This window comes from Bombina bombina, chromosome 7, assembly GCF_027579735.1.
Source record: "Bombina bombina isolate aBomBom1 chromosome 7, aBomBom1.pri, whole genome shotgun sequence".
In the NCBI taxonomy this organism is placed as follows: domain Eukaryota; kingdom Metazoa; phylum Chordata; class Amphibia; order Anura; family Bombinatoridae; genus Bombina; species Bombina bombina.
This window is the reverse complement of record NC_069505.1, coordinates 80754048-80769664: the sequence shown is the minus strand read 5'-3', so window position 1 is coordinate 80769664 and position 15617 is coordinate 80754048. Positions and strand designations below refer to the sequence as shown.

Genomic DNA, 15617 nt, shown 5'->3' with positions numbered 1-15617 from the left:
CTGGGTTCCATTTATCAAGCTGTGAGTGCAGTTTGAAAGCCCTTGTGGTACAGGCTGTCTCATGTAATCCTGCAACTGCAAACTAAAAGGCAGGGGTCTTAAGACTTATTCTTAAACTCAAAAGTGGAGGAGTTTAATCATCCTGGACTCATCCTATTATTTCACTCGTATGTTAAAACAGGCAGCAGATACTTCCTTGCAAGCCCTGCATGCGGTGGACAGGTTCCCCTATCTGGAATCTTAACCAGTCCACTGCTGGCTAAATGAGGCTGTCAGTATTCTGCATTCTTAGTTACTCAGCATAAACTAATGAGACACCAGGAAACCATTACCTCTTAACAAATAGGCTGGCAATTGTGAGTGCCCATGGTAGTAGTGACACGTCAGAAGTGGGTTGAAAAAAGTCAGGACCTAATATTTGTTAAATTTTTTTTAAAAAAAGAATATAATACAAAATGTGGTGTATACTGTTAAGACGCACACTAAAGTCTGATTTATAATGAAATATATTGTGATAACATAAATGGGTTCATCTTTAAATTTGACATAAATTATTTACATTTCTTGATACAAATAAATGTATTTTATTTATAGTAGGAGTAAGACGCCCAGCACACATGTATAAAATTGTGCATGCTGCTTTGATCACTCTACTGGTTTCTTAACTACAGCAAAAGTTAAAAAAATAACAGCACACCTAAAAAATAAATAAAATAGACCTCTATTACATACTGGAGACAAAGTCATCAGGACATCTTTTTAGGTAATTGCCAGGTGGTTGTTCTGGGGGGAGCAAAAGCACCCCAATTTTACACTTTGCATCCCCCAAGTACTACTCCACGCACCCTTTCCTTTTAGTCAGGCCACACCCCACATCTTCCTAACCACACCCCCAGACCACATGGCTCTTCCCTCAGAACACAAGACTCCACTTTCTCCTGCCCCGACCTTGTCCATTAAACACCTCTAACAAAGCCGTCCCCCACGCTGTACCAACCAATGGAGTTCCCACTACTAAACCCATAAGTGTTCACCCCCATATAAAGGTTTCAGGAACCACCACTGGTAACTGCTCTTAATCGTGATTTAGTAAAGATATATTTTATTTTACGCATGCTGCTGCCATTTCTACTTTTATTTGTAGACCTATAAATATTTCAATTAGCTACTTAAAAAGTTTTTATATTTAAAAAAACATAATTTTTAAAATATGGCTCGCGATGGTCCTTATAATCCATAAAATATTCAATTATTTCAAACAAGATATGGGGTTTTAAACTCTCAAAATCTTATAAATTAGGTAACTTGAAGCATATACTTAAAACTAGTGCAATTTTAATTTTATCTACTTCAAACTGAGAGGTTTTATCAGTGCTGAGTGCTTCCATGTTTGCTGAGAGTTTTAGCTTTCCTTTCTTTTAAAGGGATAGAAAACACTAAATATATTTAATTAGTAGTGAGTTTTTTGCCCACTTCTCTCTATTCATGGGTTGCCGCCATCTTGAAATCTGTCTTTCACTACATACCGAGGTATTGCCCCTGTTTGCACATGTTGCAGTAACTCTCCTTCAGATACCTGCAGTGTAAACCTAGGTTCCAAAATGGCATCACTCATGATTAGGGGGGAGGTGCATGAAATATGTTTAGTGTCCCTCTTTGCATTTCAACTTTTGAGTTATAACTTAGTTAGTGTTTTCACCATAGGCCTCTTCATATCTGATGCTGAACATTATTTTTAAAGAGAATATCTCAATTACGACATCTTGCCCACCTGCCAATCAGCCGATCCCTACGGTTATCCAGTTAATGGAGAATGTTCTATTATTTACTCTTTCTAGGATGCTGTTTGTGGTCTGTGTGGAAACTACAATGGGAATTTGAAAGGATGACTATGAGACTAGAAGTAGAATTTGTGGCCTCTATTCAGCTAGAGTTCATCAACTCATGGAAAGAGAGACCGACCTGTGATGATGTCAGCTTTGCTGTGAGTCCTTGTGACCAGAACCCCTATCGCAAGGCTTGGGCGGTGAAACAGTGCTCTATTATCACCGGCAAAACATTTCTCCCTGCCATGCTAAGGTAAAGTAGACCTGATTGGGAATATACTAGAGGGGAAGATTTATCAATAATAAGGGAAAAAATATTCAGTGCTAAGTTGTAGAAGGGGAAACCTATAGTAACAGTTGTAGTATTTAATATAGTAGTTTGTAATAGTAACAATATACAGGACGGATAGACATAGTGATATTTTTAAAAGTAGGAAGACCGAAAAAGAGAAACCAATAGACAAAAAATAGATAAATAAAAACCTGCAAATAAAAGAAAGGTGACTCAGTGAGTAAAATGAGAGAAATCTAGATTTAAATATGCTCATTTGTTAGAATATTATATCCATAACATCAGTTAGTTTGCAGGATGGTAAAACTGTAAAATGTTCTAATGAAATGTGGAAGATCTGAGATTTGAGGTCTTAAAGGGATAGCCTACTCCAGAATTGTTATTATTTAAAAAGATAGGGTAATCCCTTTATTTACCATTCCCCCAGTTTTGCATAACCAACACTGTTAGTATTAATACGCTTTTGACCTCTGTCATTACCTTGTATCTAGAGCCTCTGCAGACTGCCCCCCTATTTCAGTTCTTTAGACAGACTTGCATTTTAGTTAATCAGTGCTCTCTGATAAGTAACTCCACGGGGCGCGAGCACAATGTTATCTATATGGCACACATGAACTAGCGCTAACTGTGAAAAACTGTCAAAATGCACTGAGATAAGAGGCAGCTTTCAAGGGCTTTAGAAATGAGTATAAGAAGCCTACCTACATTTAGCTTTCAACAAAGAATACTAAGAGAACAAAGTGAATTGGATGCTAAAAATGTAAATTGAAAAGTTGTTTAAAATTGCATGCCCTTTCTGAATCATGAAAGTTTAACTTTGACTAGACTGTCCCTTTAATTATCATTTTGTTTTTTCCTACAATGTTTTGTTTCTATAATTGTGGAGGTGTGTTTCTGTGCACCAATAGAGTTGATCCTTGTAGATGTTGTGAACAAATGCACATTTAAGAAGTAAAAGGTATTCAAATATTTTTAAAATGAAGATGTTACTTTTTAGATGTATGATGGAATGGATATGACCCTTTTTAACGTGGCAGTTGTATTAAAAATACTCAAAACTTAATATAAGGATATTAGTTTACAACTGGACCATCATATAGGCATCCCAGTTATATACAGTTAATAGAGATCACTGAGGGTCAAAGGGCAGCAGAAAGAAAATACTATAACATAGACATATATTGTTACTATCCAGAAAGAATAAGGGATTTAAGCCGTTTTAGTCTGTCCTTTTAATTTTTTCAAAATGTTGTGCTGTTTCAGGTTGACTATATGAAGTACTACCAAGATTGTATGCATGACGCATGTGGTTGTGACACAGGAGGGGACTGTGAGTGCTTGTGTAACATTGTTCAGGCCTATGCCTCAGCCTGTTTAACTGCTGGAGTCTGTGTTGACTGGAGAACCCCAACATTTTGCCGTAAGTTCTCACATCTAAGGTAATATGTCTGTGTATAATTAAGCAAAGGACATTGCTAGGTCCAAACAAATATGGCTCTACAACCCATGACCAAATAATTACAATGCCAAGTAACAGCCTCCTATTCTGCATTAGTTTTACACCTCTACCAGACACTGCATTTTGGGTAAGCGCAATGGCTTATAATCACACGTACCACTGGTAGATATACACCATATAACCACACATACCAGGGTCAGATATATAACATGTAATCACTTATACCAGTTGTAGATATATACACCTCATAATCACACATACCAGTTGTAGATATATACACCTCATAATCACACATACCAGTTGCAGCTATATGCGCCATATAATCACACATACCCACTGGTAGATATACACCTTATAATCACACATACCAGGGTCAGATATATAAAATGTAATCACTTATACCAGTTGTAGATATATACACCTCATAATCACACATACCAAGGTCAGATATATAACATGTATCACTTATACCAGTTGTAGATATATACACCAATAATCACTACATACCAGTTGTAGATATATACAGCCTCATAATCACACATACCAGTTGCAGCTATATGCACCAATAATCACATCATACCACTGGTAAATATACACCATATAATCACACATACAAGGGTCAAATATACACCATATAATCACACATACCAGTTTGTAGATATATAATATATATATATATATATATATATATATTATATATATAATATATATATATATATATATATATAGTATAATATACACACCATATAATCACACATACCAGTTGTAGATATATACCCCATATAATCACACATACCAGTGGTAGATATATACACACCAGATAATCACACATACCAGTTTGTAGATATATACCCCATATAATCAGTTGTAGATATATATACACCATATAATCACTACATACCAGTTGTAGATATGTATACCCCATATAATCACACATACCAGTTGTAGATATGTATACCCCATATAATCACACATACCATTTGTAGATATATATACAACATATAATCGCACATAACCAAGTTGTAGATATATATCTACACTATATAATCACACTTACCAGTTTTTAAATATATATACACCATATAATCACATATACTATTTTAGATATACACCATGTAATCACATATACTAGTTTGTAAGATATATTACACCATATAATCACACATACCATTGTAGATATATACATCTTATAATCACACATACCAGTTTGTAAATACAGTATCTCACAAAAGTGAGTACAACCCTCACATTTTTGTAAATATTTTATTATATCTTTTCATGTGACAACACTGAAGAAATGACAGTTTGCTACAATGTAAAGTAGTGAGTGTACAGCCTGTATAACAGTGTTAATTTGTTGTCCCCTTCAAAATAACTCAACACAACAGCCATTAATGTCTAAACCGTTGGCAACAAAAGTGAGTATACCCCTAAGGTGGAAATGTCCAAATTGGGCCCAAAGTGTCAATATTTTGTGTGGCCACCATTATTTTCCAGCACTGCCTTAATCCTCTTGGGCATGGTAGTTAACCAGAGGCTTCACAGGTTGCCACTGGAGTCCTCCTACACTCCTCCATGACACATCATGGAGCTGGTGGATGCTAGAGACCTTGCGCTCCCCACCTCCCTCAATGAACTGTAGCACCCCAGTGCCGGCAGAACTCATGCAGGCCCAGACCATGACACTCCCACACCATGCTTGACTGTAGGCAAGACACACTTGGTCTTTGTACTCCTCACCTGGTTGCCGCCACACACGCTTGACACCATCTGAACCAAATACGTTTATCTTGGTCTCATCAGACCAAAGGACATTGTTCCAGTAATCCATGTCCTTAGTCTGCTTGTCTTCGGCAAACTGTTTGCAGGCTTTCTTGTGTATTTTTTTTTTAGAAGAGGCCTTCTGGGACGACAGCCATGCAAACCAATTTGATGCAGTGTGCGGCTATGGTCTCAGCACTGACAGGCTGATCCCCCACCCCTTCAACCTCTGCAGCACTGCTGGTAGCACTCATATGTCTATTTCCCAAAGACAACCTCTGGATATGACGCTGAGCACGTGCACTCAACCCCTTTGGTCGACCATGGCGAGGCCTGTTCTGAGTGGAACCTGTCCTGTGAAACCACTGTATGGTCTTGCCCACCGTGCTGCAGCTCAGTTTCAGGGTTTTGGAAATCTTCTTATAGCCTAGGCCATCTTTATGTAGAGCAACAATTCTTTTTTTCAAAACCTCATAGAGTTCTTTGCCATGAGGTGCCATGTTGAACTTAAAGTGACCAGTATGAGAGAGTGTGAGAGTGATAACACCAAATATAACACACCTGCTCCCCATTCACACCTGAGACCTTGTAACAAGTCACATGACAGCGGGGAGGGAAAATGGCTAATTGGGCCCAATTTGGACATTTCCACTTATATATATATATATATATATATATATATACACACACACACACACACACCATATAATCACACATACCAGTTAAAGATATATACCCCATATAATCACACATACCAGTTGTAGATATATATATATATATATATATACACACCATAAAATCACACATACCAGTTGTAGATATATATATACACCATATAATCACACATACCAGTTGTAGATATATACACTATATAATCACTCATACCAGTTGTAGATATATATACACCATATAATCGCACACACCAATTGTAGATATATATCTACACCATATAATCACACATACCAGTTGTAGATATACACTATATAATCACACATACTAGTTGTAGATATACACCATGTAATCACATATACCAGTTGTAGATATATACACCGTATAATCACACATACCAGTTGTAGATATATACACCTTATAATCACACATACCAGTTGTAGATATATACCCCATATAATCACACATACCAGTTGTAGATATATACACACCATATAATCACACATACCAGTTGTAGATATATACCCCATATAATCACACATACCAGTTGTAGATATATACACACCATATAATCACACATACCAGTTGTAGATATATACCCCATATAATCAGTTGTAGATATATATACACCATATAATCACACATACCAGTTGTAGATATGTATACCCCATATAATCACACATACCAGTTGTAGATATGTATACCCCATATAATCACACATACCAGTTGTAGATATATATACAACATATAATCGCACATACCAATTGTAGATATATATCTACACTATATAATCACACATACCAGTTTTAAATATATATACACCATATAATCACATATACTAGTTGTAGATATACACCATGTAATCACATATACTAGTTGTAGATATATACACCATATAATCACACATACCAGTTGTAGATATATACATCTTATAATCACACATACCAGTTGTAAATACAGTATCTCACAAAAGTGAGTACAACCCTCACATTTTTGTAAATATTTTATTATATCTTTTCATGTGACAACACTGAAGAAATGACAGTTTGCTACAATGTAAAGTAGTGAGTGTACAGCCTGTATAACAGTGTTAATGTGTTGTCCCCTCAAAATAACTCAACACACAGCCATTAATGTCTAAACCGTTGGCAACAAAAGTGAGTATACCCCTAAGTGGAAATGTCCAAATTGGGCCCAAAGTGTCAATATTTTGTGTGGCCTCCATTATTTTCCAGCACTGCCTTAATCCTCTTGGGCATGGAGTTAACCAGAGCTTCACAGGTTGCCACTGGAGTCCTCCTACACTCCTCCATGACAACATCATGGAGCTGGTGGATGCTAGAGACCTTGTGCTCCCCCACCTCCCTCAATGAACTGTAGCACCCCAGTGCCGGCAGAACTCATGCAGGCCCAGACCATGACACTCCCACACCATGCTTGACTGTAGGCAAGACACACTTGTCTTTGTACTCCTCACCTGGTTGCCGCCACACACGCTTGACACCATCTGAACCAAATACGTTTATCTTGGTCTCATCAGACCAAAGGACATTGTTCCAGTAATCCATGTCCTTAGTCTGCTTGTCTTCGGCAAACTGTTTGCAGGCTTTCTTGTGTATTTTTTTTTAGAAGAGGCCTTCTGGGACGACAGCCATGCAAACCAATTTGATGCAGTGTGCGGCTATGGTCTCAGCACTGACAGGCTGATCCCCCACCCCTTCAACCTCTGCAGCACTGCTGGTAGCACTCATATGTCTATTTCCCAAAGACAACCTCTGGATATGACGCTGAGCACGTGCACTCAACCCCTTTGGTCGACCATGGGCGAGGCCTGTTCTGAGTGGAACCTGTCCTGTGAAACCACTGTATGGTCTTGCCCACCGTGCTGCAGCTCAGTTTCAGGGTTTTGGAAATCTTCTTATAGCCTAGGCCATCTTTATGTAGAGCAACAATTCTTTTTTTCAAAACCTCATAGAGTTCTTTGCCATGAGGTGCCATGTTGAACTTAAAGTGACCAGTATGAGAGAGTGTGAGAGTGATAACACCAAATATAACACACCTGCTCCCCATTCACACCTGAGACCTTGTAACAAGTCACATGACAGCGGGGAGGGAAATGGCTAATTGGGCCCAATTTGGACATTTCCACTTATATATATATATATATATATATATATATACACACACACACACACACACCATATAATCACACATACCAGTTAAAGATATATACCCCATATAATCACACATACCAGTTGTAGATATATATATATATATATATATATATATATATATATATACACACCATAAAATCACACATACCAGTTGTAGATATATATATACACCATATAATCACACATACCAGTTGTAGATATATACACTATATAATCACTCATACCAGTTGTAGATATATATACACCATATAATCGCACACACCAATTGTAGATATATATCTACACCATATAATCACACATACCAGTTGTAGATATACACTATATAATCACACATACTAGTTGTAGATATACACCATGTAATCACATATACCAGTTGTAGATATATACACCGTATAATCACACATACCAGTTGTAGATATATACACCTTATAATCACACATACCAGTTGTAGATATATGCACCATATAATCACACATACCACTAGTAGATATACACCATATAATCACACATACCAGTTGTAGATATATATATATATACACACCATAATCACACATACCAGTTGTATATATATATATATATATATATATATATACACACACCATATAATCACACATATCAGTTATAGATATATACCCCATATAATCACACATAATTGTGGATATATATATATATATATATATATATATATATACACACCATATAATCTACATACCAGTTGTGTATATATATATATATATATATACACACACACACACCATATAATCACACATAGCAGTTGTAGATATATCACATATAATCACACATACCAGTTGTAGATATATATATATACCATAAAATCACACATAGCAGTTGTAGATATATATATATATTAGGGATGCACCGAAATTTCGGCCGCAGAAACGTTTCGGCCGAAAATTGCATTTTTGGTTATTTCGGTTTTTGTTTTTTTTTGCTTTTCATTTTCGGTAAAATTATTGTGTAGCATATTTCAAATTTGATGCCAGCCTAGAGCTGCTGTTTGAGTTCATTACTTGACTTACTGTTTTGCATATAATAATAGTTTTCTAGGACTATACTTTATTTGGATAATTGGTAAAAAAAACAAAACTGTTAAATCTGATTCTGTTACGCAGAACTAAATAAAAACATTCTAGCAATGCACCAAAATTTGGGCCGCTGAAAATGTGCAATTCCAATTTCGGCCCAAAGAGGATCAAAATGGCTAAAAATGTACAGCCCTCCCCTGTTCTATTGAGTTACATGTCTATCCTTAGCATAAGGTGAGCAGCACAGCACTGGCATGGTACACAGAGCACACACATAAGTTCCATGACATCCTGTTCTATTGAGTTACATGTCTATCCTTAGCATAAGGTGAGCAGCACAGCACTGGCATGGTACACAGAGCACACACATAAGTACCATGACATCCTGTTCTATTGAGTTACATGTCTATCCTTAGCATAAGGTGAGCAGCACAGCACTGGCATGGTACACAGAGCACACACATAAGTACCATGACATCCTGTTCTATTGAGTTACATGCCTATCCTTAGCATAAGGTGAGCAGCACAGCACTGGCATGGTACACAGAGCACACACATAAGTTCCATGACATCCTGTTCTATTGAGTTACATGCCTATCCTTAGCATAAGGTGAGCAGCACAGCACTGGCATGGTACACAGAGCACACACATAAGTACCATGACATCCTGTTCTATTGAGTTACATGCCTATCCTTAGCATAAGGTGAGCAGCACAGCACTGGCATGGTACACAGAGCACACACATAAGTACCATGACATCCTGTTCTATTGAGTTACATGTCTATCCTTAGCATAAGGTGAGCAGCACAGCACTGGCATGGTACACAGAGCACACACATAAGTTCCATGACATCCTGTTCTATTGAGTTACATGTCTATCCTTAGCATAAGGTGAGCAGCACAGCACTGGCATGGTACACAGAGCACACACATAAGTACCATGACATCCTGTTCTATTGAGTTACATGTCTATCCTTAGCATAAGGTGAGCAGCACAGCACTGGCATGGTACACAGAGCACACACATAAGTTCCATGACATCCTGTTCTATTGAGTTACATGTCTATCCTTAGCATAAGGTGAGCAGCACAGCACTGGCATGGTACACAGAGCACACACATAAGTTCCATGACATCCTGTTCTATTGAGTTACATGTCTATCCTTAGCATAAGGTGAGCAGCACAGCACTGGCATGGTACACAGAGCACACACATAAGTTCCATGACATGATGATATTTGAAACCAGCAGTGCCTTTTTTATTTTTTTAGAAGGAAACCAAAGTTCTAAATACAGTATTCAAAGGAGGATAAGTAACATGTTTATAAATGATTGATATTATCAGACACAACCCTAAGCACACACAGTGAATATGTATAAGTCTTATATACAGTGCTCATACATCAGCCTCATGTGCGTAGACATTCTATTCGCCTGAGGAAAATATGGGTGCACACTATATATGCATAATCTGACGGGTCAGTGTGAGACCCGAACCTGGAACTAGGCGGAGATACGATGAGAGACGATCAGGTGTAGCCACGTCCATCACACAGATAACTAGACCCAAAAACAAAACACAACATGTCCACCTTGTATTGTTGTCTGGCTATAACCACACTCTCCCTTGTAGAGCTCCACCAGTTTCACTGCAAATCACGCCCATTTGTTGGAGCTTTCCCGCCTACAAGCTCTCTCAGCTACGCACACACACACTGTAGTTAAAAAAGAAAAAAGTCATTTTCGGTTTAGTTTCGGTTTTCGGTCAGGGGCATCCTTAATTTTCGTTATCGGTTTTGGTCCAGAATTTTCATTTCGGTGCATCCCTAATATATATATATATATATATATATATATATATATATATATATATATATATATATATATATATATATATATATATATATATATATATATATATATATATATATATATATATATATATATATATACACACACCATATAATCACACATACCAGTTGTAGATATATATACCCCATATAATCACACATAGCAGTTGTAGATATATATATATATATATATATATATATATATATATATATATACCATAAAATCACACATACCAGTTGTAGATATATATCTACACTATATAATCACATACCAGTTGTAGATATATATATATATATATACTATATAATCACACATACCAGTTGTAGATATATACCCCATATAATCAGACATACCAGTTGTAGCTATATACCCCATATAATCACACATACCAATTGTAGATATATATATATAAATGATAAATGATTATTTGGTTGGAAAAAGTTAATAATACAAGAAATATATTTACATTGCGTTATATTTTATTAATAGCTGCCTCTCTTCTGTTTTCTAGCAACATATTGTGATTATGACAATGCCCATATAACCACTGATAATGGCGATGAACTTACTGGTGATGTGAACTGCACATGGCACTACCAGCCTTGCCAGTGCCCGTATGCCCTGCATATGTATCCATACCACAACTCTGAAGGTAAAGCAATATGCCAAGCAAAACAATAGACTAACCGCAAAAAATAAATAAAAAAAATCCAGTTATATTTACTTTAGTTTGGGTATTTTTGTAATGTATATGAAATAGCTGGGTTTGTTATTTGACTCCAGAACCCATTAAAATGGGCAGATCTGGCAGGGAAATCAGATCTCCTTATTTTATCACTTTCTATACACACACATGCTTCATTTTCTTTCTCTGTTGCCTAATACTTAAAGAGAACTTAAAATAAACATTGTATGGCATTTCTCTCCTACCTCCCACAGGGAGTGTATCTGTTATGTTTACATAGCTTTTCTATAGCCTATAACTAAGCATTGAAATTTTCAGTATAGTGTGTGTGGGGGGGGGGGGGGGCAAAAGGCAAAAGCAGCTATTTCAACCGCCAAAATAAAGGCACATTAGTTATTTGTAAACAATGTAATATACTCCAGCAGGTAAAAGGATAATTATTGTAAATTTTAAGATAATGATGTTTACCTTTTCCAAAACAGGTTGTTATGTTCACTGCAATCATGACCACTACTATGACACAAACAAGAAGACTTGTGTGCCATGTGGTAAGTTGCGACTTATCCCTAATACAATGATACCAAAAACATGTAAGCTATAGTTTCAGAGCTTGTGCATTAATAAAGTTACAAACTGAGTAATGATGTACTCATTTGGTGCAGCAGTGAAAAATTTGTATTTGAATGCGAATCATTCAAAAAGAATATTCTAAGAAATTCGTTTTTCAGAATATTTGTCTGATGCACTATTCAGTATTCATTTTGTTTAAAACAAAAGAAATACTGAATATTCGGTAACATTTACATTTGTTTTTGTTAAAAATGTTCCTTTACTGCAGGTGAAGAAGTATTACCTGTAGTTTTATACTTACCTATAGCGTGCTGGTGGAGCCACGCTAATCTGACCCTCCTACAAGGAGCCCAGGACCACGCTAATAGGAAGTTTACCAATGGTTAGATCCCAGAGCCTGTGCTAGACGACCTTCTCCTTTAGCGCAGGCTCTGAGATCTGCAGTGCTAAGCCTCCCATTAGCGTGGTCCTGGACTCTGTAAGAAAGGGTCTGTAAGAAAGGGTTGAGATTAGCGAGCTCCCCAGTGCGCTTTAGGTATTTAACTTTTTAAACTAAAGGAAACGAATGTATACTTTTGTGTTAGTATATATTCATAACCTTTAAAATTAGTTAGTGCATTCGTTCAGAAATTGGTTTTGTGAAATCAAAACGCATATCCGTATTTTCGTTATGAATATGCATAACAAAACAAATGCACATGTCTATTTGCATGAAAAATGTAAACAGTGGCAGATGAATTGTACACACAGCCTAAATGGAATTAATTTGTAAATTAAAATAAATTAAAAGTACTTAATCTGATAAAAATTATTAAAGATTGTGGGCGATTTTGCAGCAATTCTGCTCATGTGCAAACTAGTGCTGAACACCTAGATGGTTATAAATAAAAGAAGTACATATTCCACCATGCAAAATTATAACACAAGGCCTCGATACTATGTAGATTATTTGCTAAGTTTATGCATAAAGGGACTATTAACAGTGAATATCTAGAAGCAACCATTACTACTATTCTGAAACCTGGGAAGCCCCCTGATCAATGTAGTAGCTACCGGCCCATATCACTTCTTAATTTAGACACCAAATTATATACTAAAATACTGGCCAATCGACTTTCGATAGTTATTAACCCGCTGATCCATCCAGATCAGGTAGGGTTCGTACCACAGAGAGAAGGACCGGATGCGACTAGGAGAATCCTTAATATTCTCTCAATTATGGAAAGGAGGAAGGTCCCATTTCTCGCCCTGTCTATGGATGCTCAAAAAGCCTTTGACAGGGTGGGATGGGAATATCCCTGGCTCACGATGGAGGCCTTTAACCTTCCGGACACCTTTATATGCGTGGTCCGGGCTATCTATTCAACACCCACGGCTAAGATAAAAGGAGTTGGCTTCAGATCCAATACTTTTCAAATCACCAATGGTACTAGGCAGGGTTGCCCACTCTCGCCCCTTCTTTTTGCACTAACAATCAAACCCTTAGCACAAGCGATTAGACTACATCCACATATCACAGGAGCACAATTAACAACATCTTCTCACTCCATCTCCTTGTATGCAGATGGCATAACTCTATTCCTTACCTCACCAACTACCTCTCTCCCAGCTGCATTCAAGCTTATTAATGAATTTGGCCGCTTATTTTACTACAAATTGAACATTAATAAAACGGAAGCCCTACACTTAAACATTCCCCCTCAAGAGCTTCTTCTTCAAAAAAAAAGTACAGTTCTCAATGGAATCATCACACAATCAAAGTATTAGACACATACTTAAGCCCCGACCCGGAGCTTACAATAACTAAAAACTACACAGAGAGACTCCCAGAGTTTCGGAATCTTCTTCTCACTTGGGAATTCAAAGAAGTTTCCTGGACGGGAAGAATAGCTGCTATTAAAATATTGTTCATACCCAAAATCACTTATTTATTTAGGTGCATACCGTACAACATCCCCAGACCCCTATTAAATAGATTACAGAGCCTCATAACAAACTATGTATGGAAAGACCACAGACCTCGGACTTCTAGAACCACATTGAAGAGACCAACTTTGCATGGGGGCTTAGCCCTACCCAATGTTATTCTGCATTACACTGCGGCCAGATTGTCACACATACTCGGCTGGTCAATTACAGATGATTGCCCACATTGGGTTGATACAGAACTGTCTGCTCTACCTTCAGGGCTCACACTACCTGACTTACCACGGATCCCCACCCACTATAGGGGAAGACTAGATAACTTACCACCAATTATACTAGATGCCCTAAAATTTTGGGACCACATCAGACATAACCCAGATCTAGCACCCCACCCCTCCCCTGCTCTCACTTTGACCGGAGCCCTTTATTGTCTCCCGGACTCTCATGTGAAGTCCTAGCAAAACTTACAACCCATCCTAGTTACAGACTTCTACGACCAGGGTAAATGTATTGTACACTCGCAATTCTGTTTGAAATATGACATACCTACTTCTTTACATTTTGAAGCTTTCCGACTTAGCTCTTGGCTAAAATCCTGGGGTCTCCCCAAGCAAGACTTGAGATCTCTCTCCAAATGGGAGACAAAGTGGCTTCAGGGACATAGCCTTAAACACGCTCTGTCCTTCCATTATAATCTCATCCTTGGACGTACCACTCTCCATAAAATATCCCAACATAAAGCTTGGGAAAAAGAAGTTTCACAGCTGACAAAGGAAGCTCTTACAATCTATCTCCTCATGGCCACAAAACTGGCTATTGCCCGATCATGGAAAAATGAAGACCCTCCTCCTACATCACAGGTTCTTTCTGTTGTGAACTATATCAAACAGATGGAACTATATTCCCATAGACTCTTGGATAAAACTGCTTTTTATTATGAGGTCTGGTACCCTTGGATGGAAACCTTCTCGGACTAGAATGCACTCGTCCGTTACAACCTCTATCTAATGCCTGTCTATTTTCCAATTTCCAACCCCCCCCCCTTTTTTTTGTTTTCTTTCTCTCCCCCTTTCATCTTATCACATTATTTGTCCCCTACCCTCTCCTCTTGCCCTCCTGACACCAGTTATGGATGTAACTACTCACCGGACACTCACCAGACGCTTACTCTGTATATTCCCTCATCCTTCCTCCCTTTCATTACCTATTACCTGATTCAGCGACTTATAGCTTTTACAGCTTTCACTTCTCACTGGATAAAAAAAAAACATTGAGATATTGGGTTCTATCATATTACTCAACCAAGACTGTAAATCTGCATTAATAATTGTATGTTTGTATCCTATATACTATGTCAT

At 37.4% G+C, this 15617-nt stretch overlaps 1 protein-coding gene across 1 annotated transcript in view; it reads left to right on the top strand.

Annotated features, from left to right (window-relative positions):
• Positions 1–15236, top strand: part of LOC128636233 (mucin-6-like) — a 114232-nt gene extending 98996 nt beyond the window's left edge. Inside the window, 8 exon segments of the mRNA XM_053689271.1 lie at positions 1839–1880; positions 1882–1908; positions 1910–2060; positions 2063–2079; positions 3382–3538; positions 11590–11730; positions 12246–12311; positions 14827–15236. Of these exon segments, the coding sequence (XP_053545246.1) occupies positions 1839–1880; positions 1882–1908; positions 1910–2060; positions 2063–2079; positions 3382–3538; positions 11590–11730; positions 12246–12311; positions 14827–15236 (1011 nt within the window).
• The last annotated feature ends 381 nt before the right edge of the window (positions 15237–15617 follow it).